At 34.9% G+C, this 27,585-nt stretch overlaps 1 protein-coding gene and 1 long non-coding RNA gene across 16 annotated transcripts in view; one reads left to right on the forward strand and one right to left on the reverse strand.

Moving 5' to 3' along the window:
• The window catches only part of LOC144309468 (outer dynein arm-docking complex subunit 2-like), a 262,922-nt gene that overhangs the window by 116,083 nt on the left and 119,254 nt on the right, over positions 1 to 27,585 (forward strand). For 13 of the 14 annotated variants that reach the window (XR_013375457.1, XM_077890546.1, XM_077890550.1 and 10 more), the window contains one exon: positions 14,651 to 14,765. Coding sequence is in view for 13 of the 14 variants with exons in the window: in XM_077890546.1 (XP_077746672.1) it covers positions 14,651 to 14,765 (115 nt within the window). In the remaining variant the exon portion in view is untranslated. Of the gene's footprint in view, positions 1 to 14,650; positions 14,766 to 24,280; positions 25,447 to 27,585 lie in introns of those variants that run through there. The other variant, XM_077890551.1, reaches the window with a different exon arrangement.
• Positions 1 to 27,585, reverse strand: part of LOC144309472 (uncharacterized) — a 183,875-nt gene that overhangs the window by 18,276 nt on the left and 138,014 nt on the right. The window lies entirely within an intron of this gene.

The following is a 27,585-nucleotide window of genomic DNA, read 5'->3' on the forward strand; positions in this document are numbered from 1 at the left end:
TATTAGTTTCAGGTGTACAATATAGTGATTCAACACTTCTATACATTATTCAATGCTCATCACATAAGTGTACTCTTTAATCCACATTACCTATTTTACCCATCCCCCCTTCCACTTCCTCTCTGGTAACCATCTATTATTCCCTATGGGTAAGAGTCTGTTTCTTGGTTTGTCTCTCTTTTTTTACCCTTTGTTCATTTGTTTCTGAAATTCCACATATGAGTGAAATCATATGGTATTTTTATTTCTCTTATTTTGCTTAGCATTATTCCCTTTAACTCCATCCATGTTGTTGCAAATGGCAAGATTTCATTCTTTTTATGTCTGAATAGTATTCCATTGTACATATATACCACATCTCTTCCATTTATCTATCAATGGACATCCAAGTTCAACTTTTTTAGATTCCACATATAAGTGATATCATGCAATATTTGTCTTTCTGTGTCAGGCTTATTTCACTTAGCATAATGTCTTCCAAATCCATCCATATCACAAATAGCAGTATTTCTTTTTTAAGGCCAAATAACATTCCATTATTTATATATATACTCACAATTTCTACTCATCTACTGATGGACACCTAGGTTGTTTCCATATCCTGACTATTATGAATAATGCTGTAATGAATGTGAGAGTGCAAGTATCTCTTTGAGATACTGAATTTCCTTCCTTTGCATATATACCCAAAAGTTGGATTGCTGGATCATACAATAGTTTATTTTTCATTTTGGGGGGAACCTTTATATTGTTTTCCATAATTACTGTACCAACTTACATTCCCACCAACATCGTGCAAGGGTTGTCTTTTCTCCACATCCTTGCAAACATTTTTTATCTCCTGTCTTTTGGGGAATAGATTTTTTAAGGAGTGAGGCAATAGTTCATTATAGCTTTGATATGCATTTTCCTGATGATTAGTGATGTTGAGCTGGTTTTATATACCTGTTGTCCATTTGTAGGTCTTTTCTGAAGAAATGTCTGTTCCTTTGCCCATTTTTTAAATAAAGGTGTTTGTTTGATTGCTACTGACTTATATGAACTCCTTATATATTTTGATTTTTAACTCCTCAGTTTATGGTTCACAAATATTTTCTCCTATTCCATAGATTGCCTCTTTGTGTAACTATTTCCTTTGCTGTGCAGACACACATGTGAATACCCACTGAAGCTATTTTCCTATGAATACTCAGAGGACAGCCTTGCTAGATATAAAATCTTTTATTCCCACTTTATTCACTGAAGTAAAAAAAAAATGCACCATTTTTTACTTGCTTCATAGCTTTTTTTTTTTTCTTGGAAGTCTGATTCTAGTCTAATTCTTTTGTCTTTGTAAGTCATTTGATCTTTTTTTCTGGAGGCCTTGAGATTTTGAGGGAAGAGGGGTCTTTAGAAAACAATATTTTTATAGGTTTATCTCATAGTTGATTGCTAACTATTTGGTTAAACTGAAATAGAATTAATACAGGAAAGGCAGAAGGATAAATGCCTTTCCTTTCTTCGAAAAAAAGTCAAATTTCAGATATCTGAATTGTTAGGAGCCCTAGCAAACTCCAGTAGTGACAGTAAGGGCTATTTTGGGGATTTATTATGAACTCATGGGTTTTCATGATTTACTTCAGTCTCTACTGTTCTTTTATATGAAATGCCTGGCATACAGAATTCAAAACCTGCTAAAATCCTAATGTCCTAATAATGAATTATTTTTCATTACTTCAAAATAACCTTAAAATCTAAAGGTCGACTTTCAAATATAAGTGCTTACCCATAAGAGTTAAATTTCATTTTCTTTAGAAGATAAGAAAAGAGTGTTTCTATTAATATTCAGTAAATATCCAAGACTTTCAGAAATTTTAAGGAGCAATCTACCTAAATAATGTACTAATTTCCTGTAATTTATTCTATAAAATATTTTCCTTCCACACATTGTAAAATAAACATTTGCTGAACTGATTGTTACATGGTATAGTGTTATGTGATCATGTAATGAAAGACTCTTTTTATAAAACATGTACACAAGGATAGAATTAAAACTTACCATGGAATCTGTAACTCTAAATTCCCTGTCTTCTGTGGTTTAAACATAATTATGTTGCATTTACATAGTTTTTTCTTATTTTTACATTGGGTTTATTTGTTCTTTTTAAAAGAGGGGAAAAAGTAAAGCTACGCTTGTTTGTATACAAAAGAGATTTAATCTCTTTGTGGCTGCCCAAATATTTCTTTTACCACAGAACCAGTCTTTTGACCTTTTAGGGTTTATGCAAGACGTAAAATAGAGTATGTTTTATATATTTGTATCACTAAGAACATTTTTCCTGCTTTTCACGTTTTCTTTTTTGTTGTTTCTCATCTACATACTTTTAAAAGCACATGGATTTGCCTGATAACAAATGACAAATGCAAAGTAATTACGTGAATAATTTCATCTTCTGAATCTTCATTTTCTCATTTTAAAACAAGCTGTAGGGATTTTTGATTTGAAGATGATGTGGATTCTATTTATTCATATTATATATTTTATCCAGTTGTGATGTGTGCTTAGTTTAACACTGAATTAAATGAGCTGTTCAGTACCATTTCTTGTGATAGAAAGAATATATATCTGTGTATGGAAATTAAAACGCATTTTCAAACATTTATTTTGAGGAATGTAATATGTATAAAGGAAAGTACATGATGCAAATGTACATATTTGTAATGTACTGAAAAGGGAAGACTCCTATAACTGCAACCCAAGCCAAGAATATTGTCATTACCCTAAAAACTCCCTGGCTATTCCTCCTTACCGCAAGGTATCCACTGCCACCTCTCTTCACTCCGGGGAGCTCCCTTCTCTTGCCTTTTATGGCATTTCATATCTTGCTTTTGTTTTCATAATTCTTGAGAATGCCTCCTTGTATAGCTCAGTCCTGTCTCTACTTGGAAACAAATGGAAGCATAGTATGTATTTGTTTTGTCTGACTTTTTTTGTTCAAAATAATAGGTTATTTTAACACTTAATAAATGTTGTTAGGAACCTATCTAGTCAATTTGGGAGAGTGGAAATCCTAATAATATTGAGACTGCCAATCCACTAATATGGCATATGTCTCCATTTATTTAGGTCTTCTTTAATTTCAGTGACTGTTTAATATAGTTGTATATATTCAAGTATATCTTTGAGTATTCTTACAACCTTGTTAACTTTATTCTTTCTAATAAATTTTTATAGATTTTTTAAGGGTTTTTTACATATAGAATTATGTTATCTGCAAATAATGAGAATTTACTCTTTTCCCCCAATCTTTATGCTTTTTATTTCTTTTCCTTTGTTGAACAGGCCAGGACCTCTGTTACAGTGAGGTGAGCACATACATCTGTGTGCTGTCCTGAACTTGGGGAGAAAACATTCCATTTCTTACTGTTATGTATGCTACTAGTTGTAGGTTTTTTGTGGATGCCCTTTATCAGATTGAGGAAGTTCATTTATTCCCAGTTTGTTTTGGAGTTTGTTTTTTAAATCATAAATAGGTTTTGAATTTTGTAAAATGCTTTTTCTACAGCTTTTGAGAGTATCAGATAAATTTTCTTTGTTCTATTAACAACAAGGTGAATTTCATGAATTGATTTTTGAAGGTTGAGTCAAAGATTGAGTCAACCTTCCATTTTTTGGGTAAAATCACTGAGCATGTTATATTACCCTTTTCATTTATTCTTGGATTTTATTAGCTGGTGTTTCATATTCTATGTTTATATTGATGAGGTATGTTGGTTTATATTCTTCTTGTAATATTTTTGTCGAGTTTTAGCATATGGATTATGCTGGCCCTATAAACAAGTCAAAAGATCATCTTTCCTTTCTGTTTTCAAATAGAATTTGTGTAGGATTATATCTTAAATGTTTGATAGAATTCACCAGCAAAACCATCTGGACTTGGAGTTCTTTGTGGAAAGGACTTTTGTTGATGATGATTTATTTGTATCTGATGGTGTTAAAGGTAATTATGTGTCTTTAATAAATATGGTACTGTTTAGATTTTCCATGTCTTTTTGGACCAATTATGTCATTTGTTTCTCTCAATATATTTGTTTTCATTTAAGTTCAGTTAATTGGCACAAAGTTATTTATAATGTCCTTGTATTATTATTTTTATCGTTTTATCAGTTGTACGTTCTGTAATGATAGTAATATGTGTTCTCTCTCTTTTTGTGTCTCTTTTTTTATCAGTCCCTGATGCAGCTCAAGGACCATTTTTAATAACATGTGAGTTAAAAATGGTTTTTACATGTTAAATATTTACAAAACAAAGACTATGCAACAGAGATCATATGCTGCCTCCAAAGCCTACAATACTCACTGTTGTCTCCTTTCATAAGAAGTTTGTCAACTGTTACTTTAGTGGATTATCAGTATTATTCATCTTCTTTTTATTATTTTATTTTACTCATCTCAGGTTTAAGTTTTTGCTTTTTCTGCTCTCTTGAAGTAAAAGCTGTGATAGTTTACATTACAGGTCCATTCTTTGCCACTGTGGGCATTTAAAGCTATTATATATTTCCCTCTCAGTACCATTTTAGCACATCCCACAAATACGGTTTCTTTTTGTTTGATTCAAAATATTTCCTGAATTTCTTTGTGACTTCCCTTTGGCCCAAGGGTTATTTACAGGTGTTGCTTAATTTCCAAAAATTTGAGTATTTTCCAGAAACCATATCATGCTTGATTTGTAATTTAAGACCATGTCAGAGATGATATTCACTGAGATTTTAACTTTTCCACATTTAGCTTTATGGTCTGGCCATGTGGTCCATTTTTGTAAATATTCTCTTTGCATGGGATTTTGCATGTGCATTCTGCAGTTGTAGTGTTTTTAAAATGTTGATTAGGTCATGTTGGTTAAGTGTGTTGTTCAGTCTTCTGTATCTTTACAATTTTTTTTCCTATTCTATTACCCCTGAGAAAGAGGTGCTAAAATTGTTCACTACAGTTATAAATTTGTTTCTAGTTTTCTGTCAGTATTTGTAATTTCTTCCATTGACAATAAGAAACTGATTCCCATCTATACTTATCAGACTTCCCTCCCTGTATATAACCTGTCCTCCATGTTCACCCCTATCCTGTCCCCTTTGCAGATGCTGTTCTCATTCTGCTTTGGCTCTGATTCAACATGCCAGAATGCCCAGGTGCCTGCATGCTATGCTGTCTTTATCCTATTCAAGCTCTGGTACCCCATGCTGGACCACCTTTCCCTTTCACTCTTCATACTGCTTAGTCTCTTATTTCCCGAGCCAGACTTCGCACCCTGTTCAGGCTCATCATTACACAACAGGCTGATTCTCGAGGGGCTCTCTTTTTGCAAGGGTTCCACCTCCCCACTTGAGTTGTACTCCTAGGGGCTGCTCTGATTTAGAACTGGATACCACATTCCTGCTTTATCCTGCATGTAGAGATTCCTTCTTCATCTTCTTGGGCTTTAATACCCCATGCAGGGCCACTAAAGCACTTTACCTTCTACTGTGGTCCCTACATTGTTCTCCCACACATAATGATTTTGGGGCTGAATTATTCCGGGGGCACAGGGAAGGGGCTGTATCATTATTTTTGAAAGATATTTTTACTTGGTTTAGAAGTCTAGATGAACAGCATTTTTATTCCAGCACATTATAAATGCTATTTTCTTGTCTTTTTGTTTTCATTGTTTATTGTGAGAAGTCAGATTTTGTTTTTATTTTAATTCCCTATACCCGATGTGTCTTTTCTTTAGCTGGCTTTAAGACCTGCTTCTTAGCTTTGGATTTCAGCAGTTTGATTATGAAATGCTTAAGGTGTAGTTTTCTTTGTATTTTTTTCTGTTTAGGGTTCACTGAGCTTCTCAGACCTATGGATTAATGTCTTCCATCAATTTTAGAAAGACTTCAGTCATTGTCTTTGCATATATTCTTTGGTCTCATTCTCTCTTTCCCTCTTTTTTTCCTGAAATTCCAATTTGCACATGCTGTTTTATTTAATAATATTCCACAGACATTGAACTCTTATTTTTTCATTTTTTCTCCTTATGTTTCAGTTTGGATGCCTTTTCTTTAAATTCATATATTCCTTTCTCTACTAATTTCAGTTTGTTGTTAAGCCCATCTAATAAATTCTTCCTTTCTCATACTGCAGTTTTCAAGTCTAGCTTTTCCACTTGGTCTTTTTTACAATAGTTTTCGTGTCTCTGGTTGCAGAATTTTCTTTCTTTTGAAACCAATTATAAACATTTTTGAAAAATACATAATCTAAGTCAAATTATATAAATGCCTCTTAATCAGGCAACAACAAATTATTTTATACAATTAAAGGGTATCCAATTGGCAGATTATTGTTCAGTCTTTAGAGCTCCTACCCATACTATTAAAAACAAACAATTAGGAGCACCTAGGTGGCTCAGTGGGTTAAATGTCTGACTCTTGATTTCACTTCAGGTCATGATCTCAGGGTTATGAGGCTGACCCCATGTTCGGCTTCTCACTGGGTATGGAGCCTACTTAAGATTCTCTCTCTCCCTCTTTCTCTGCTCGTACCCCTGCTCTCTCCTTCTCTAAAAAAAAAGAAGAGAAAAGAAAAGAAAAGAAAAGAAAAGAAAACAAGAATCGTGCAAGTATGGACAGATAAATGGAATAAATTAGATAGGCTAAATAAATATATCTATATATAACTATATAACTACATATCAAAATTTAGGATATTATGACTGATATGAGGTTACATGTCATTGTGGTTTCGACTTGCATCTCTCTGGTGGTAGGTGATGTTGAAAATCTTTTCATGTGTCTCTTGGCCATCCGGATATCTTTGGAAATATCCTTTTTCAGGTACTGTGCCTATTTTTAATCAGATTATTTGTGGGCTTCAGTGTTGAATTGTATTCTTTTTTTTTAATTTTTTTTTATTTATTTATGATAGTCACAGAGAGAGGGAGAGAAAGAGAGACAGGCAGAGGGAGAAGCAGGCTCCATGCACCGGGAGCCCGATGCGGGATTCGATCCCGGATCTCCAGGATCGCGCCCTGGGCCAAAGGCAGGCGCCAAACCGCTGCGCCACCCAGGGATCCCTGAATTGTATTCTTTAAATATTTTGTTATTAATCCCTTATCAGACGTGGTTTTTTCTTATTTAGTAGGTTGTCTTTTTATTTTATTGATAGTTCCCTTTGTTGTACAAAAGCTTTTTAGTTTGATGTAGTTGCAATATTCAGTTTTGCTTTTATGTCCATTGCCTGAGGAAACAGATCCACCATACTTAATATTTTTTTAAATTTTAGTATACTATCACAGAATGACCATAAAAAAGCTGGATCTCTACTTCCTTCTTATAGACAATTCAGGTAATTAACATATTTAAGTATAAGCAAAGTATATATTTTTTAAAGATTTTTATTTATTTATTCATGAGAATACACAGAGAGGAGAGAGAGAGGCAGAGACACAGGCAGAGAGAGAAGCAGGCTCCATTCTGAGAGCCCGATGTGGGACTCGATCCAGGGTCTCCAGGATCACACCCTGGGCTGCAGGCGGCACTAAACCACTGAGCCACCAGGGCTGCCCAGCAAAGTATATTATAAGAGAACAAAAGAAATATTCAAGTTTTACTATCTGGGGGTGTGGATGGCTATTCTAAGCATAAGTAAAAGATCAAAATCATAAAGAAAATAATTGATAGATCTAATTACACAGGATTTTAAATACTGAGGAAGAATGAAAATGAAAGAGAAGAAAAATTTCCTCTTCCACTGGAAATAACCAGTATAGTAACTTCTTACTCAACAAATTAGTGGTTAAAGGGAATAGATTAAACTTACTCTGCTTTTCTGTAGGATAACTGAGCCCCTAGGTGATGAGAGGAAGCTCTCTTTATTAAAGAATTCAGTCAATGAATGTAGTGGTTTTTTTAATTTTGTTTACTCTAACTCCCAATAAAATAATTATTTTAGGCAAGGATAATTAATAGATGCTAAAACTTTAAGGTAGGGAAGATGTTGTTAGGATAGGACCTTCTTGAAATTTTAGCTGCGAATTATATTATTTCTCTAATTCACTTACAAATGGTTTAGAAAAAATAAACACACATTTATACTGATAGATGACACTGGCAATGAGGTTTTGAAAGTTGTGTGTTATTCATGTTTATTTACCATTAAAAACTAAGTATGTTTGAAATATTCCATAATGAAGGAGAAAAAGAATTAAGGTGAAAAATTAAAGTTTTTGCATGTAGAGACAAAATTAAGATAGTTGCTGTTGCTGGTGGCTGGTAGTCTTATGATCTGTGTATGTGGAATCAAATTGACATAACTTTTATGGAGAATAGTCTGCTATTGTGTATTAAAAATTAAAATATACAAAATCTTTACTGAGCAATTCCATTTCTCAGTATGTGTCCTTAGAAAATAATCAGTGCATTGCAAAAGAATGCAAGGATGGCCTTTGCAATGTTATTTTTATTATTTTGCAAAACCAGAAAGAACCTAATTTCAATTAATAAAGGATCAGTTAACTATATTATGGTACATCAATATAGCAATACTTGTCATTAAAATGATTACTATGAATCTACGTTCATTTGCATTCATTGACACAGAAGCTCCATTACATATATTGAATTAAAAAGGCAGATTATAAAACAGAAGGGGTAGTGAATGGAATGGGTGTCTTGTCATTGTGGTAACCATAAGTATTAATATTTGTGTTGGTCCATTTTGCTCTCTCTTTTGGGCAAGCCATGCCTCAGCTGCTTTTCACACACTCATCTAAATCATGCTTTTTTTTTTTTCCAGGGAAGAAAGAAAAAATAAATTATGTTTTATTTGCATATCCAACCAACATACCACATATCATACAGAGTTGGTTAGGCACTCTACTTCTGCTTTCTCATTGGGTAATAAAAGTGTTGGAGTATATGTTCTCTAGGATCCAATATTAATATTGTATGCATGTAACAACTACTGAGTAACTTTCATTTAGTGTTTACTGAAAATGACTAGTTCTTCATGCCAGGGACTGCACTAGGTACCAGAACACTGTTTTCTGTAGCCCTGTGCTAGCTTCTCTCACCCCTGCAGGGGTACTGCCGCATGTTACTGTTGCATGGACAGCCTCCTTGCACCGCCCCCCCGCCACTCGTCTATCCCACCACACTTCTCTGGTTTATTTTTTTTCCAGTCACTTTAATAGTTCATATAATGTGCCAGGTTGCTCTTTTATTCTGTGTCTTTTCCCAAAAGAATATTAGCTCCATGAGAGCAGGGATTTCAGTTTGCTTTCAAGGTGGAAATATCCCCAGTGCCTCAAAAATTACCTGGCACCTAGTGGGCACTCTCTTAATATTTACTGTAAGAATGATTTTTTTTTCCCCTGAGAAAATGTTTCTGGGACTTTTCTAATCATATTGTTTACACAACTATAAAAGGATAGGTTATCATTCTATACTACCAGGGCCAAGAAATTCTGGGACATAACTTTCCAGAGTTTGTCATGTTCACTTTTTTTCTTCAAATTTGGTCTCCCGTAGAATCTCTAATATTTAGAGAGATAAACATAAAAACATTGAGAATCATTATAAAAAAGTAAAATTCTTTTCTAATTGTAGCTTTTCATCGGTGACCATTTAATTCTTTTTTTTTAAGGTTTTATTTATTTATTCATGAGAGATAGAGAGAGGCAGAGACACAGGCAGAGGGAGAAGTAGGCTCCCTGCGAGGAATCCAATATGGGACTCGATCCCAGGACTCTGGGGTCACTATCTGAGCCAAAGGCAGATGCTCAAACACTGTGCCACCCAGGTGTCCCTGACCACTTAATTCTGACATCCTTTTCATGTTTCCATTTTTACTGAGTTGCCAACTTGATTTTAAAATCTATAGATTTCAGTTGCATCCTCTAACAAGGTGTAAGAATAACATGTTCTCTCAGGTCAACCACCTTTATTGTGAGCCATCACGAGATAATAATATTTACCAGTGTACTTTTCAGTGAAAATTGTGAGATTTTTAGAAATCATGTAAAATTATGGTTTCAATATAGTTCTGTTGACATTGCCAGAAAGAAACTCTACAACCTTGGCTATGCCTACTCTGTGGGCACAGACACTTCACTTTTGTTGATATACATGTCCTCAGTGGGCAGGCAAGCCAGCCAACCTTCTTAACAATCTTGGCAAATGTTACCATAACAACAACAACAAAAACCCCTAAGAAACATAACAAGCAGCTACATCATTTTTAGTTTGTTTGGGTTTGTTTAATAGAGTATGAATATGTATTCATCTTTCTAGAACTATTATTTTGCCAGCCACACAGTTTGACTTCTACGATAAAGTTGAAGATTTTGAAAACACAATTCAGTTTTGTGTTTATAATGTCAAAGAATTAATGTAAAATTCAATTGATAATCAAAATGAGAAGAGCTTACTTACTACTGAAAACGAATTCAGAACAAGCTGCTAATCAGATTTAAAAAACTATACAAAAGGAGATAAACCCATTTGCAATGGCCTGTGGGTGTAAACTAATGCTACCTATAAACCCATTGCTGTATATGCAAAAAGCGATAAAGTTCAAAGAAATTTTATGAAAACGCACCTTCGACTTTCAAATGGAAGATTATTCCAATGGTTAGATTTAGAACTTGAACATGTACTTTGAAAGAATGAGGTTAGAAATGAATGTATTTGTGTTGGGAGAGATTTTAGATTCATGGAGCAAAGACTATCTTGTTTTGGATCTGGTATAGGGAAAGGCTCACAGTTGAGAGACTTTCTGTAGCCTGTCAGTAAACTATTGTGTCCTCTTTGTGTTCATATGGAACCCCATGCACCCATCTACTGTATTTATCATAATGGATTATAACGGTTTATCTCCCTCACTAGACTGTACTTTCCTGAAGGACAGTTAAAATCCTATTTGTAGATTCCATGTTTGTGACTTCACATCCCTGCTAAAATTTATTTGTAACCTCCAAAGCAGTACAGCACTTTTGCTGTCATTCACAGACATGCACAGAGCAGGAACAGTTTAAGTCACCTCATGCACCTGTTCAGCCGATACTGAACAGAGGGCCAGGCTCTGTCTTCTTGTTTCAGCTCTTCTACTGTAAACAAGCATCTTTTTTTACAACCTGTGTCATGCCACATGCTTCACATTTTTGTGTTTTGAGTTGGTTATGTTGCTGCTTAACATGGTCCCTAAGCAGAGGGAAAGAGCCATCTGGTCTAATGTTCCCAAGCGCAAGAAGATTATAACATGCCTTACACAGAAACTACAGGTGTTAGGAAGCTTTGCTCAGGATGAATGGCAGTGCTGCTGGCCATGGGCTGGTTCAATGTTTTTTTTTTTTTTTTTTAATTTTTTTTTCTTTTTTTATTTATTTATGATAGTCACAGAGAGAGAGAGAGGCAGAGACACAGGCAGAGGGAGAAGCAGGCTCCATGCACCGGGAGCCCGACGTGGGATTCGATTCCGGGTCTCCAGGATCGCGCCCTGGGCCAAAGGCAGGCGCCAAACCACTGCGCCACCCAGGGATCCCGGGCTGGTTCAATGTTAATGAATCAACAATATATATTAAACAAGGTGCTTTAAACAGAAACACACATAGAACATGGTTATAGATCATTTGACAAAAATGTTCTGAACAGAGGCTCTCAGGGACAATTGTATTTCTCCCTGGGAGAACCAGGAGCAATGGTTCAGTGTTGATTAATTCCCTGTTTGCAATGACTTTATAGAACATAACTACCCCCCAAGTAACGAGAGTTGACTGTATATGTTATTTCTGTATGCTTAGCACTTAGTGTTTCGTGGATGGCACAAGAGTTTTATAAGCAAATGCCCAAATATAGGAAATTGGGAAGAATAAATCAGCTTATTGAAAATGATAACTACTGAGTTCAGGAATCAGGGTTTTAATACCACAGGGGTAATGGGAAGCCATTGGAAAGTTTCTCCGGGAATTGCAGGCATTGATTAAATGTGCGAGGTGGTGTGATGAACAGACTGAATAAACCTGGGGACCTGCTCTCAAGGAGCCACTACAGAAGCTCCAAAAGGTCCTTTAGGAAGATCAATTTCACAGGAATTATAGGATGGATAGAATTGAGAGAAATTGAAGACCCCAAACCAAGGGTGCAGCTACAATAGCCATCCTGATATGATGTGGTAAAGATCAGAATTAGGGCGCTGGCAGGTGGAAGGGGGAAGTAAGGGCACATACTTGGCGCTTTTTTTAAGATTTTATTTATTTGAGATAGACCATGTGCAGGGGGGCAGGGGGAGGGACAAAGGGGGAGGAGATCTCAGGCAGACTCACAGACACTGTGCTGAGTGTGGGTCTGACCTGGGCTCAATCTTATCACCCTGAGATCTTGACCTGAGCCAAAATCAAGAGTCAGACACTCATCCAATTGAGCCATCCAGGCGCCCTGATACTTGACTTATTGTGAAGTAAAAATCAGCAGTAAATAACTTGATACAGAGAATGAGGGAGTTGGGAGGGCCAGTTAAATCCTATAGTCTGCTACCGCCTGACTTTGTTAGTTCCTGTGCTTGCAAATGTGTGTCAATCACGTTTCCCCTCATCTAAGGTTATTACTCTGTGCTGTGCTGAGTCTTCTTTTTTTTTTTTAATTTATGATAGTCATACAGAGAGAGAGAGAGAGAGGCAGAGACACAGGCAGAGGGAGAAGCAGGCTCCATGCACCGGGAGCCTGACGTGGGATTTGATCCTGGGTCTCCAGAATTGCACCCTGGGCCAAAGGCAGGTGCCAAACCGCTGCACCACCCAGGGATCCCCTGTGCTGAGTCTTCTAAGGCACCAGTGATGAAGCCACAATCCTCATCTGTTACAACTAAGCAGCTAATGAATTAATTGCCTAAGGTTTTGGGTGATGATTAGGGACAATAGATGTAGTTTTATAATTAATAGTGAATTTTTATAGCTAATTGTGAAATTTTGTCAGAGGGGTGGGAGTCCAGAACACACCGAATTATCCCTTTAAAAGAAACCTGAAAAGATGTGCCATGCAAATGATTTCTGCTCTAATGTCAAGTTATGTCCAGCACTGTCCAGTTAAATATTACCAATGCAAATTTTACTGCTACATTTGCAAGAGGGTAGGACAGACCTATTGTTCACTGAGAAATTAATTGCATGTGAAAAAAATAGACCCAAGGATTAGTATCAATTATGCTTTCAGTGGCATATGTAAGGCAGTAAGATTGTTTAATTTTGTAAAGTAAATCATTCATTATGAAGTGCTTGGTATCTTTCTTTACATTTTCCATCAGTTGAGAAATAAAACTTTTTCTCTCAGCATGATATCGACAGAGAGCTTTACAGTTTGGAAAGCTATTTAGTTAAACTTTGTGTTAAAATACTTTCTCAGTGTGCTTCTTTCTTATTAAAAGTCATTTTCTAAAGAGACAATTTGTATCTTACTACAGGCTGTTTGCATTACCAGCTATTTTATAAGGTTATGCAAGCCTGGTATCATATTTGGACCAGTTGAAATAATTTTTTTTTTCCTGGCCAACTCATCTCCAATATGATATGTAGTTGTCTTTATGTCAGTTTTCAAGAGATAATTTGAATGGTCTTCTAAACTAGTAGTATTTATTCTGTCTGTGGCTAAATACTACATGTGTTTTACTCAAGATTAAAAATCAAAGGAGTTTTGATGTTCTTTATCTTTTTTCATCTGTTTTGAGTTTAACATATCTTTCTGAACAAAGCCATGTTTGTAAAGGATATTAAGTTTTGTTTGGCCATCTTCTCAACTGCAAGTGTACTCAATGGACCTTAATGCAAGGTTATGCTCCCTGGACTGATTGATATATAAACAGAAGACAGATGGTGTAGAGATGACTCTGATGATAATTCATTTTTCAGCTAGTCATGAAGATATTTTGATTACAGTGTGTTTAAGTAATTATAACACAGTCTGCAATGTTAGTCTTGCTGAGAAGGGAGCACATGGAAAACAAGTTACGTGTTATCCATGCCTAACAAAGGGTGCACTGTGGTGTAATGATTTTAATTCCTAATGCTAGATTAGGACTGGCAGAGTTTAAAATATGTCATATAGTAAGGTAAGTCAATTAAGGGTAGACCAAATAAAAAAGGTAACTTCACAGTTTTCAGGCATAAATATTTGTTTTGGAAAGTATATAGATGTTACTATATAAAGGAACTAGTATTTTGACATTTAGGTAACAGTCTGTGTACAACTCATTAAAAAATTACATGGCTTGATTTTACATTTGCGTGAATCATAATTATCCCAGAGCTTGCTTTCTGTGTCATGAATTTAAAACTGAAATCAGAGAGCTTACAGTTTAGTAGCACATTCTATTCCTGCTGTTAAAGTTTTTTTTTAAGTAGGCTCCACATCCAGGGTGGAGCCCAACATGGGGCCTGAACTCAGGACCCTGAGATTAAAACCAAGCTGAAACCAAGATTTGGCTGCTTAACCCACTGAGCCACCCAGACTCCCCGGCTGTTGTTAGTTTTGAAAAAAAAAAAATCTAAGCCAAATGTCACAAGGAGAAAAATAATTAGAGTTGTGTGGATAGATAGGCCACTTAAGTTTCATTCCTAAATACTAATTACAGTTTATACTTCTGTTTTTGGTCTCACATTAGAATAATTGATCGATTAGATGGAGTTCGTTTGCTATGGTCCCTGCTGAAAAATCCTCATCCAGATGTGAAGGCCAGCGCAGCTTGGGCCCTCTGTCCCTGCATCCAAAACGCTAAGGTAAGAACAGACTACAAATCAATCCCTTCTTGAATCTCTAATATTATATTGAATAATGTCATCACAGGTCACTAGTTGCTTTCGACTTATTTTTGGTCTGATTTATCTAGCAGAAAAGAGTACTGAATGTTTGTGCCAAAATAATTTTTGAGCAATGTCTTTTCCTGGTTAGTTTTTAAATGCCAAATGAAACTAGGCTCAGGTGGCAGCGCTTACCGTGTTCTACCTGGCTGGTGCAATTGAAACAGGTATGTCAGGTAAGTCAAGAGGAAGAAAAGTTGACTGTTCTTATCTCTTGGGTGATAAGAAAATTGTCTGTATATACCTACTACTTTAAGAAACATAAAATTACTTCTATCTTATTTATATAGCTTGAAATATGACAGTGAAAGATCGTTAAGTTCTTTGTTACTTTGAAAAAGTAAAATACAAAGAACCAAGGATTAGCATCAATTAAAATAATTAAAATAAAGTAAAATTATTTCATGAATCCCACTTTTCTTAGCTTCAATAAATACTGGATATAAAACCCATAAATAAAATTTTTACATGACAAAAAAAAGGCTGAACTGGAAGTCTTTTAGCTCTTTTGTAAATTTATTATTTTCTTTAAAGATCTCTTTTCAGCTTGATTTAAAAAATCTAAAGGATTTTACTCCTATAATAAATTTAACATGACTCTAAATATCATTGTAAATATTTGTGACTAGAAATAATCTTTTGTAAAAAGTGAATTGTGATGTGTATTGATAATAGAAGAAATCTATTACAGACTGGTCAATGAGCTATTTTTTATATAAGAGCAAAATAAGTGTAATAAAACATAAAGATAAAAACACCTCAAGTGTCAACCTACATGAAAATGAACAACAGGATGATACTATGATCATACAACGCAGTAGTGAGAAACAAATGTATTTCAGTAATGTATTCATCAATATCAATACATCTTATAAATATATTGAGCAAAAATACCAAGTTTCAGAAGTAGATATATAACATAATTCCTATTCTTTAAGGTCCACAAAAATTTTTTAAATGTAAAACGTAAATGATAGTATTTAGGGATCATTTAGGGATCAAGAAAGAGTCCACTAAGGAAATATCACTACATATCCTTGATATCGATAAGCCAGTATTAAGAAGCAGAATTAACTTCAGAGGAAACAGATAACATAAGGAATATAATATGAAATTTTAAAAACTTATATCCTCGGAATGACCCAAGGGGAATACTATACCCAAAAAGGCTGTTATATTAAAAAAAAAGATACGTTCATAGATTAACAAAGGCTTTTTGGAGATTAAATATAGATTTGGTGTGGCATCTGGGTGGCTTAGTTGGTTGGACATCTGGCTCTTGATTTCAGCTCAGGTCATGATCTCAGAGTCCTCGGATCAAGCCTCATGTCAGGTTCCAAGCTCAGTGGGAATCTGCTTGAGGATTCCCTCCCTTTCCATCTCCCTCTGCCCTTTCCTCCCTCTAATAAATACATAAACAAATCTTAAAAATATATAGTTTTGGCAAAACAATAAATTTAATAGAAGAGACAAATACTAGATATGATTGAGTAATTATCTGAAAGATAAAGTCTAGTAAATAAGAATGCAAAGTAAAAGTAAAAAGAAAGTAGGCTGGTGATGGGGGAAAGTTTGAAAATATAGCACAAGAAAATACACAAAAGGAAAGAGAGCAATTGAAATAAAGAAAAATCATCATTTAAAAAATGGAGGGAAGATTCTGTAAAGTGAAGAGTTAAAGATTGTAGTCTTCAGATTGAAAAGATCCACTTAGTGCCAAGCAGGAAGAACAAAGACAGTTATCTATACCTTGACATAAATTCAGATTGGACATTTCCAGAAAATTAGAGGAAGGGAAAAAATTACATAAGAACAAGGATCACACCAGTATTAGACTTAACATCATTCACAATAAATTGTAAAAGAAAATGGAACAAATCCTTCACTGTCTTTAGAGGAAAGTATTTTTATCCTGGAATTCTATATCCTATAAAAACTAGCATTCAAGTGAGTATAGAGTAAGGACAGAATAAAGACATTTTTCTTTCAGAAATGTCAAGACTCAGGAAGCTTATTCCCCATAAACCTTTTCTGGAACAAAACCCCAACAACTTTAGACTATTTTCCAGCAAAACAAAACATTCTTTAAAAAAGAGAATAGCATTTGTTATAGAAACAATAATAAGCAAATAACTCACTGGAATTTATAGGTAAATATAAATTTTTGTTGATAATATGTCTCTCAAATTTTAGAAAATTTCTAAGAAAGAATTTAAAATTAATGACATAAAATAAAATAAAGGCAGATAATATTATCACAGTAGCAATCTGAATCTAAATTACTAGATGATTCAAAAAATGTATTGGGATCCCTGGGTGGCACAGCGGTTTGGCGCCTGCCTTTGGCCCAGGGCGCGATCCTGGAGACCCGGGATCGAATCCCACATCGGGCTCCCGGTGCATGGAGCCTGCTTCTCCCTCTGCCTATGTCTCTGCCTCTTTTTCTCTCTCTGTGACTATCATAAATAAATTTTAAAAAATTTTTAAAAAATTTAAAAAAATGTATTAGGTAGTGTAAAGTAACAGGTAAACACATATTAAAAGTCTTTACTTTTCCCAGAGAAGGATGCTGTGGATACTGGTTCATTCCCAATCATCACCAAAAATATAAACTTAAATACAGAATTTAATTTTGTTTTATGATGAGATACCATTTTGTATATAGATTAACAGTTCTACATAGTGCTGTTATGTGTAAATTATGTCCTTTATTCTCATGGATTTTAATTACAAATTTGCCTATTTACAAATTTGCCTATTTATCTTATTATCTGTAATAAGACATTCTGTAAGAGACACACCAGTATTTTCATTTTCATCATTCCTGCCCAGGATTTCTGTCCTGAATATCTGACTATTCTAGCAACCTAAACTGAACCACACTCAAACTAAACACAACCCATCATGCTTGTCTTTTAGCCCCTGGCCCCAAGTCCTACATTGGATCCAAGCCTCCATAAAGAGCTCCTACTTTTCCATTTCTATTGAATCTTCCCTGCGCATTATCTATTCCTACCACTTTAGTGTCTTTGAATTTTTCTCAAGGAAACCTCAGCCCCCATCTTATCACTCCTGAGGAAAGAGCAGATGCATGATCTCTGCTTGTTCACTACTCTTTAAAAAAAAATTCATTTATTTATTAATGAGAGACACAGAGAGAAGAAAGAGACATAGGCAGAGGGAGAAGCAGGCTCCATGCAGGGACCCCAATGTGGGACTCAATCCCAGAACCCTGGGATCACCCCCCGATCAGAAGGCAGATGCTCAACCACTAAGCCACCCAGGCATCCCTGCTTGTTCACTACTCTTACCAAGAACTACACTCCTCTGTATGCACTATCATTTAGGCAACACAAACATTTGAAGAATTTTAAATAAGGATGTGATGTGAGCAGATTGGTTAATTAGAAAATATGAGTAGGTGATTAATTAGGCTTGTGCAGTGGTTCGGGTGAAAATAATTAGAATCTGACCTGACACAGTGGCAGTGTGGGCAAAGAGAAGAGTCAGTACAGAAATAATTGCAGGGGCACTTGGGTGGTTCAAGTGGTTGAGCATCTTTTGATTCCAGCTCAAGTTATGATCTCAGAGTTGTGAGATCAACCATGCTGGGCATGGAGCCTGCCTAAGATTCTCTCACTATCTCCTTCTACCTCTCCCCTACTCTCTTTCTCTAAAAAAAAAAAAAAAAGAAAGAAAAAGAAAAAGAAAGAATTGCAAAGTAGAATCAGATATTGGTGTGTGATTGGTATTGGCTATGCAAAGGTGATCAAGAGAGAGTTTGAGTTTTTGTTTTTGTATTTTAACTTTGACAACTAAGAAATGGTAACTTTACAAAACATGAGAAGACCATGATTTCAGGCAAAGATGGTGGATTTGCAAGGCTCTTGTTTTTTTGAAAAATCCTATTTTCTATGATGAGAAGGTAAATGAGTATTGTATGGTCTCTCTCCTTCATCTTTATAGAACAAAACTTATCTTCCCAAGGTAGAAGGATACCTCAGGGATAGAGTATGAAAGAGGTCATGTGCTCAGAAATGCAAAAAGAAGAAAGCACATTCATAATATTGAAAAATCGTATCTTATTGTGTATACAGATCCCAATCTATGGTTTAAGATAGCTCAATCTAATGGAAATTTCTGTGATTATGGAAATGTACTCTTCAAATATGGTAACCATTAAGCCCCCTGTGGCTATTGAGCCCTTGAAATATGACTAGTATGAATGAGGAATTGAATTTTTAATTATATTAAGTTTTATGTTAATTAAATTATTTAAATTAAATTTAAGTAGCCATATGCAGCTAGTGGCTGTTGTTTTGGGAAACCCAAGTCTAAGATATGCAAATAATGGTGGGTTGTCTTTTAAGGCACCCCTGCAAAGAGCTGTAAACCTGAAGTTTTACATAACATAGGTTACATCCTCACTCTGTAAAATTTAGGATGTAAATAAAAACAAGGAGTTTTATGAGTTTTCTCCTACAAGTAAAAAGTGTTTTTTTAATTAAAAATAAAAGCAAAGGAAAAAAATTACCTGTAATCTCAGTACTTGGGGATAACCATGATTAAGAGTTAGATTGGAGTTTTTCCCTTAAAAATGAATTGTGAATACCTCTCTTATTCTCTCTATATCTTTCCACACCCTGTCTAGTTTCCTTAGCTGTATAGTATTTTGTTGTATGGCCATTTCATAATTTATTTACGCATTTAAATTTCCAGTGTTAAAGGAGAATGAAGTTAGTGAAACAAAAATTTTAATTTGAGCTATTCTAAAAACATGTAAAAAAATGAAACTGGACCACTTTCTTACACCATATACAAAAACAAATTCAAAATGGATGAAAGACCTAAATGTGAGATAGAAAATCATAGTAATCTCTCTGACATCAGCTGTAGCAACATTTTTCTAGATATGTCTCCTAAGGCAAGGAAAATAAAAACAAAAATAAACTTTTGGGACTATATCAAAATAAAAATTTTCTGCACAGCAAAGGAAAAATCAACAAAAATAAAAGGCAATCTATTAAATAGGAGCAGATATTTGCAAATTATATAACTTATAAAGGTTTAGTATACAAAATGTATAAAAAAATGATACAACTCAATACCCTCCAAAACAGTAATCCAGTTTAAAAATGGACAGAAGACATGGACATTTTTCCAAGACACAGATGACCAATAGACATGTGGAAAGATGCTCCATATTACTCATCATCAGGGAAATGCAAACCAAAACTACAATAAGATATAACCTCATACCTGTTGGATGGCTAACATTAAAAGCATAAGAAACAACAGGTATTGGTCAGGATGTGAAGAAAAAGGAACCCTCTTACACTGTTGGTGGGAATGAAAACTGCAGCCACTGTGTAAAACTGGAAAATATTTTTCCTCAAAAAATTAAAAATACAACTCCTTTATAATCCAGTAATTACAATACTGGTATTTATCCAAAAAATACAAAAACACTAATTCAAAGGGATACATGCACCCTTATGTTTATAGCAGAATTATTTACAATAGCTAAACTATTAGAAATAGCCCAAGTATCCATTGATGAGTGGATAAAGAAGATGTGGTACACACACACACACACACACACACACACACATATATATATATATATACTGGACTATTACTCAGCCATGAAAAAGAATAAAACCTTGCCATTTGTAATAACATGTATGGAGCTAGAGAGTATCATGCTAAGTGAAATAAGTCAGTCAGAGAAAGGCAAATACCATATGATTTTACTCATATGTGGAATTTAAGCAATAAATGAGCTTAAATAAAGGAGAAAAGAGAGAGACCGAGACAGACTAAGAAACAGATTCTTAACTATAGAATACAAACTGATAGTTACCAGAAGGAAGATGGGTGGAGAGGATAGAGGAAATAGAGGATTAGGATTAAAGAATATACTTACCATGATGAAAAAAATAAATAAAATGATACGATGGGGATTAAGGAATACACTTGCTATGATGAACACTTGGTGTTGTATGGAAGTACCTAATATCACTGTGTTTTGAAACTAATATTACACTATGTTAACAAACTGGAATTTAAATAAAAACTTAAAATGATAAGAAAAATAAGCAGATGATAACCAAAAAAAGAGGAAGTGTGGTCCCACATATTAATTTGGCCAGAGATTTTCTTCTTTAGTTAACACGGTCATTCCCAGGTATGTGTCCTTCTAGGACTCTCAACTCTTCATCCAGATTTGTGTTGTAAAGCAGATTCCATGGTACTTACCTCTTTTCACACTAGATTGTCATTTTACTGTTTTCACCATAATTAATTTTATGTATGTAACCTATAGCTTTTTGCATATAGCATCTCAATTAACTGCACAATTATTTTTGCTTCTGAGGAAAGTAAGTTGTCAGATTATTTAAACACTTGCTGAAGATCACATAACTAGAATGGTAACTGAGCGTATGATATGACCCAGTTCTAACCCCATATCCTGTGCTATGGTTCTACCACAAAACAGCTGCCACCCACATCAACAAACAAGTTTCTACAGTTTTCTTTTCATTTTGAAGCTTTTTCTGGACAGTTCCTTTGTGAAGAAAAGCCCTATTGCTCCAGAAAATATGGGATTTCTTAAAGTCTTAGGGCTCTTTTAAGCTTTGAGAACCTCAAAAATGTAAATGCTACAAGCTTTAAAAAAATATCATTTAGTGTGCCACTTTGAGAGAATATTTCAAATATTTCAAATCTTCGATTTGTCATACAATGGGGTACCACTGTGTTGATAATGGGGGGCTGTGCATGTGCGGGATCAGACATTATGGGAAACCTCAGTACCTTCTGCTCAATTTTGCTATCAACCAAAAACTGCTCTAAATGACAGAGTATGTTTAAAAAAAAGAAGCTTTAAAAATCATTTAGAATTGTCATTATTTAACTCTCTTTGACACTTGTTCAGTTTGGGAAACTTTAAAATTTTACCTTCAGTGTTTTGTTTCCAACAGTATTTGCCATCCTCAATGAGAGACTAAAAAACTAAAATTTAAAAAGAAACAACCACATGCTTTTCAAAATTCACAAAATTAAATGAAAATGAAATGCATATAATTGAATTTTCAAATTTTGAACCATTTATACTCTGAAGTAATTACAGTGTAAACCACACAAAGACATTTGGGTCTTGCTGTATTTATTTTAGTAAGCTTTCAACAATGTTTTTATAGTTTATTGAGTAATCCTTTTTCACACTAAACCTAATTAATAATTCAAATCCATGAATTGTTGGGCTCTTTGTTTTTTCAATTCTTTTACCAAAAATTAATCACAAATCAGGAATAGAAAAGATTTGGTTTTGGTTTTGATTCCATTTTCAACCTAGGACATAGTAACTTGAGGGATGAATAATTTTTTATTCCTATTTCATCCACATATTATACCTAAGGAGATACAGCATCTTCCATCACTTCCATTGGCTTTAAGTAAGTGTGAAAGATAGCTCTCAAATATATAACGATGCCTGAGAGGAACATGTTGTAGTATTAATAATTAGTAAATGGACTGGATTTATACTTCTTAAGCACTTACATTTAAATTTTCATTTTGCCTTAAAGAGTTTTGTGACAATACACGAATACAGTAAAGTAGAAGTTAAAATCATATTATATTAATATAATTAATATTATATTAGAAGTCAGCAGTGATTTCATTTAATCTCTGGGCAAATCAGATAACTTCATTAATTCAGCAACATTATTTCGCACTGTTTGCCAAACCCTCTGTAGGTACACATTACATTTTGTATGCCTTTTTTAAATAATCTTAACATAAATGCATAACATTTATGCAGTTGTTTCCAGTGTTAAAATACAGAATGAGGTTAAACAAAATAGTTGAGACTTTCTAGAATGTTCTTTCACTTAGAGAAAGTAAAGTTACCTTTGACCTAATGGTAGAGATACAAACATAGTAGCTCAGGGAAATGTTTTATAATTGACATTGCATCATAGGTTAAAGGGCAATGTTTTCCTTGGTGGTATGTAAATATAATTGCACATTTTACAATCAACTGCCTTTTGGATTAGCTGAAATAATATGGATAAAGATACTTGTAAATGTCTGTATGCATGGAGACAGGTTATGTGTACTGGAACTCTTCTGGGGCCTCATGTTTTATTGAACATCACCATCCAAAATTTATCCTACTCAATTATATTCAATTTAGCATTTTCTTTTTTCTTATATTTTATTTATTTATTCATGAGAGACACACAGAGAGGCAGAGACATAGGTAGAGGGAGAAGCAGGCCCCCTGTGGGGAGCCTGATGTGGGATTCCATCCCAGGACCCTGGGATCATGACCTGAGCCAAAGGCAGGTGCTCAACCACTGAACCACCCAGGTGCCCTCAATTTAGCATTTTCAAGTAGCAGTTTGGATATTCTGTTGTTTTTACTTGAATTAAAATAGTTTTCTAATGAGATTATAAATTCTGAAGGAGAGTAGAGGCAGGAAACATTTTCTGACTATGCAGGGCTTCCAGCTTGCAGTAAAATTAAGGAACTAGAAGATATCTTGCCAGATACTTTGGTCTGTTCTTCCCTCCTCCTCCCCACCCCAGCCCCATTCAAGTAAGTTAATGACTCAACTTTCTAGGAAAGATTGTGTTTTATTTTCTAAGAAAGAATTTCCACATAAGATGCTTTGCAAGTCATTTAAGCTTATTAACTTATGAATGATAGGATTTAGCACCATTTTGAAATAAAGAATTTCTTTGTCTGGATTAAGAACACTGACAGAAATGCTGCAGAAATCAGCTGTCAAATATAGCTAAGAGCAACATAAATGGGAAGAAAGCATAAGCCAAGCCTTCAGACAGCTTATGCTATGTCAGGGTCCCTACCACGTCTGTCAGGCATCATGAAGCCTAAGCACACTATGTTTGAGTCCATGTGGAGTGGATATGGTGAAATGTCAACTGTTCAAAACAGATGTTATCCACTTTTTATATTTTTAACACCAGGTGTATTAGAACACATTTTCAGACCTGTAAAGGAAATGAGATGTGAAAATCAGTTCTAGTGAATGCATTGCATCTTTTCTTGCAAAGGAATATTTAAAGCGACATATCAGTGAATGAGCTAGGCAGCAAAGTACTAAGGTACTGACTTGGGGGATCCTTGAGACAAATAAAGATTCATAATCTGATTTTGTACTGCAGCTGCATTATAGTTGTTAGAGACATAAAACAAATGGAATGTGACATCTTCATAGTAAGGAGGATTGACACTCGCACCACTAGACCTCAATTAGAAAACATAACATTTTCCTTCATTTTTGAGAAAGTCGGTAATAGTTTTTGATAGCTTCTCAGTGGTAAAGAAAATATGGTACATGAAAGAGGTATGTTTTGCAAGCTTAATAATTCTTTGTTTCTTCTTTATATGACCGGAAAATCAGAATGTGAAATACGAACCTGTTTTATGTCATATATAAAACTTGGAAGAATATCCAAGACAGAAAATAAGCATTGTTCATCAGTTCTTGATAGACTGAAGAACAGAAAGCTGAACTGAAATAACCACAAAAAATTCACTGCATATTTTTCTAAGTCATTTTATTTAACAGCGTACCATTGTAAGGTGAGAGTTTTTTTGTGTGTTAGGCTTGAGGAAAATTTCTTGTTTTTTTTCCAATTAAGCTTGCTGAAAAGGATAGAGATCCTCATGACCTCTATAGTGAAGTTATTTAGTAAATTTCATGAGCCCTAAGTATGGTTGCAGACAATTAAAGTACTGTGTAAAAAGTCTGAGAGATTTGTAAATAGAAGTGAAAAGCCATTCCTTTCAAGCTGCATGATCAAACACATTTTTGGGAGAAAAACAGTGGTTGAACAGGTGTTCAGTATTACAAACTTGTGATGCAACAGCTGGGTCTGGCAAAAATCCATGTATTAAATTCTTTGTTCTTAAGAAGCAAAACTCTGCTGCAGAGCGTCAACTCAAATTTGTGATACAGAAACTCATATAAAGAATATATAATTGGTACATTGCTTCTAATTATTTTCTTGTCTTTCACCAACATTTATGAGAACCATTTTCTTTCTTAAAACATTGTTGCATTTTTATGTTATTTCTTTTTTTGTATATTTTTATTGCAGTTTGATTTGCTAACAAATAGTATAATACCCAGTGCTCATCCCGCCAAATGCCCTCCTCAGTGCCCATCACCCAGTCACCCCAACCCCCTGCCCACCTCCCCTTCCACTACCCCTTGTTCGTTTCCCAGAGTTAGGAGTCTCTCATGTTTTGTCACCCTCACAGATATTTCCCACTCATTTCCTCTCCTTTCTCCTATAATCCCTTTCACTATTTTTTATATCCCCCGAATGAGTGAAACCATATAATGTTTGTCCTTCTCTGATTGACTTACTTCACTCGGCATAATACCCTCCAATTCCATCCACATCGAAGTAAATGGTGGGTATTTGTCGTTTCTAATGGCTGAGTAATATTCCATTGTATACATAGACCACAGCTTCTTTATCCATTCATCTTTCGATGGACACCAAGGCTCCTTCCACAGTTTGGCAAGATAGTATTTGATTTTCTTAATTCTGTTTCTTTTCGTTAATTTTTAAAAAGTTTTTAATAAGAAAAAGTGGAAGTTCAGATATGTTCATTTGCCTTTTTATCAGGCTAATTTGTATTAAAGTGTTATATTATAGCCATCATTTTTGAATTAGATAGGAAACAGGTATTCTCATTTTTAGAATAACTATTCTGCATGTATTGTAACCCACTTGTAGAATTAGGAAGAATACTCCAAATAAGTAATATATCCATGAGATCATTTGGCTTTGTCACTTCCCTAAACTTGATTTTGCTAGCTGTTTAGAAAATAATGTCTGGTTCTGAATTTTGATCTTAGAGGAAAATAATCGCTAGTAATTTCAAACCCAGTGGCCTAAGGAGCTCCTCCAAACAGAGTAGCTTATCAGAGACATTTGTGAATGATTCCCCAAAAGGGAAGAGAAAAAGTTACTTTCTGTGAGGTTGGAATACACGTTTAGGCAATTTTAGCCAGGAATGTCAAGCACTGAGTGTGGATGAGGCCAGCTTCCTGACTGCAGGTGTGACGGAACACAGCTGATCAAACAGCACAGGAATCTGACATCACACTGTTTACCTTCAGCTGTCCAATGACCCATGCCCAATCAGGAAGCCAAAGAGAAGCTAGAGAAGGCATGTGTAGTGGTGTAGTTTCATACTAAGACTACTGCCATAAACATGGTTTATGAGCTTTGATTTGGTCATGTTTGGACTGTCAAATGTATAGCTGTCCAATGGTGCGCCTAACAGGCTACACAGTTTCGTCTTGTTTTAAATCTGAAAGCTCCTTAAAATGGGATCCATGTTTGTGTTCTGCCTATTTGGGGTCTGCTCTCATTTTAAAGTCACCAAACAGTTTGAAGTATACTCATCTGGCTCCCAGTTCCCCAAATCCTAAAAGATTAAAGTGAATTGTCTTACAAATATTTTTTTTTCCGTATGCCACATTTTCAAGTGGTGGATTCATGAAGGACCAAAACAATAGTGAGGGTGTTAAACGGCTTATCTTCAGACTGCAGCTGGAAGGACCACCCCATCTAAGGTCAAATCTGTGGCTTTCACCTACATTCCTCCCCTGCTCTGGGGCTGCTCTCCCCTACCATGTACTTCTCAGACGCTACCTCCAAAAAGGGCTGCCGTGTAGGTTGCTAGTGTAGGAGGGGATGGAATTGACAGAGGTGTAATATACAGAATGGAAAGTTACAACCAAAGGTATAGCCTATTTTTAAAAAATTTAAATTTTAGTTAACATGTAGTGTAGTATTGGTTTCTAGAGTAGAATTCAGTGGTGCATCACTTACATACAACACCCAGTGCTCATCACAACATGTGCCCTCTTTAATACCCATCACCCATCTAGCACATCCCCACTCTCCTCCAACAGACATCTCACTGATGTTCCTAGTCACAAAGTTACACCACTCTGTTTCTCTAGACACACATATTTACACAAGAAGTAGCCATACACAGTAGTTAGTAGTGTTTTCCTGCCTCCTTTCATGAATGTGGAAGCCCCTGTGTACCCTTGTTTTTAAGAAGTGAAATGGATTTGGGTCCCATGCTTGGAATACTTTTATTATCCTACTTCTAGACCTAAACTCAGCCTGCTCAAACTTTAGCTTCATTGGATTATTTTCTTCTAGGTTTTTTTTTAAATTTATTTTTTATTGGTGTTCAATTTGCCAACATATAGAATAACACCCAGTGCGTCTAGGTTTTTATAGTTCAGGTCTTACATTAGGACCTTAATCCATTCCAAATTATTATTTTTTAATATAGAAAAGGTAAGGGTCCAACTTAATTCTTTTTGCATGTGGAATCCAGTTTTCACAACACTATTTGTTGAAGAACTGTCCTTTCCCCATTGAATGGTCTTGGCAGCCTTGTCAAAAATCATTCCACCACATAGCCAAGGGTTTATATCTGAGTTTCTTATCCTATTCCCTTGGTCTACATGTTTGTTCATATGTCAGTACCACACTCTTTTAATTACCATAGCTTTGTTGTAAGTTTTGAAATCAGGAAGTCTAAGGAGTCCAACTTTTTCTTTTTCAAGATCATTTTGGCAGTTCAGGGTCTCTGGAGATTCCATATAGATTTTAGGATGAATTAATTTATTTTGGCAAGAAAAAGTATTGGGATGTTGATACATTC

The sequence above is a fragment of the Canis aureus genome, unplaced genomic scaffold, assembly GCF_053574225.1.
Source record: "Canis aureus isolate CA01 unplaced genomic scaffold, VMU_Caureus_v.1.0 NW_027326412.1_RagTag, whole genome shotgun sequence".
Lineage (NCBI taxonomy): Eukaryota > Metazoa > Chordata > Mammalia > Carnivora > Canidae > Canis > Canis aureus.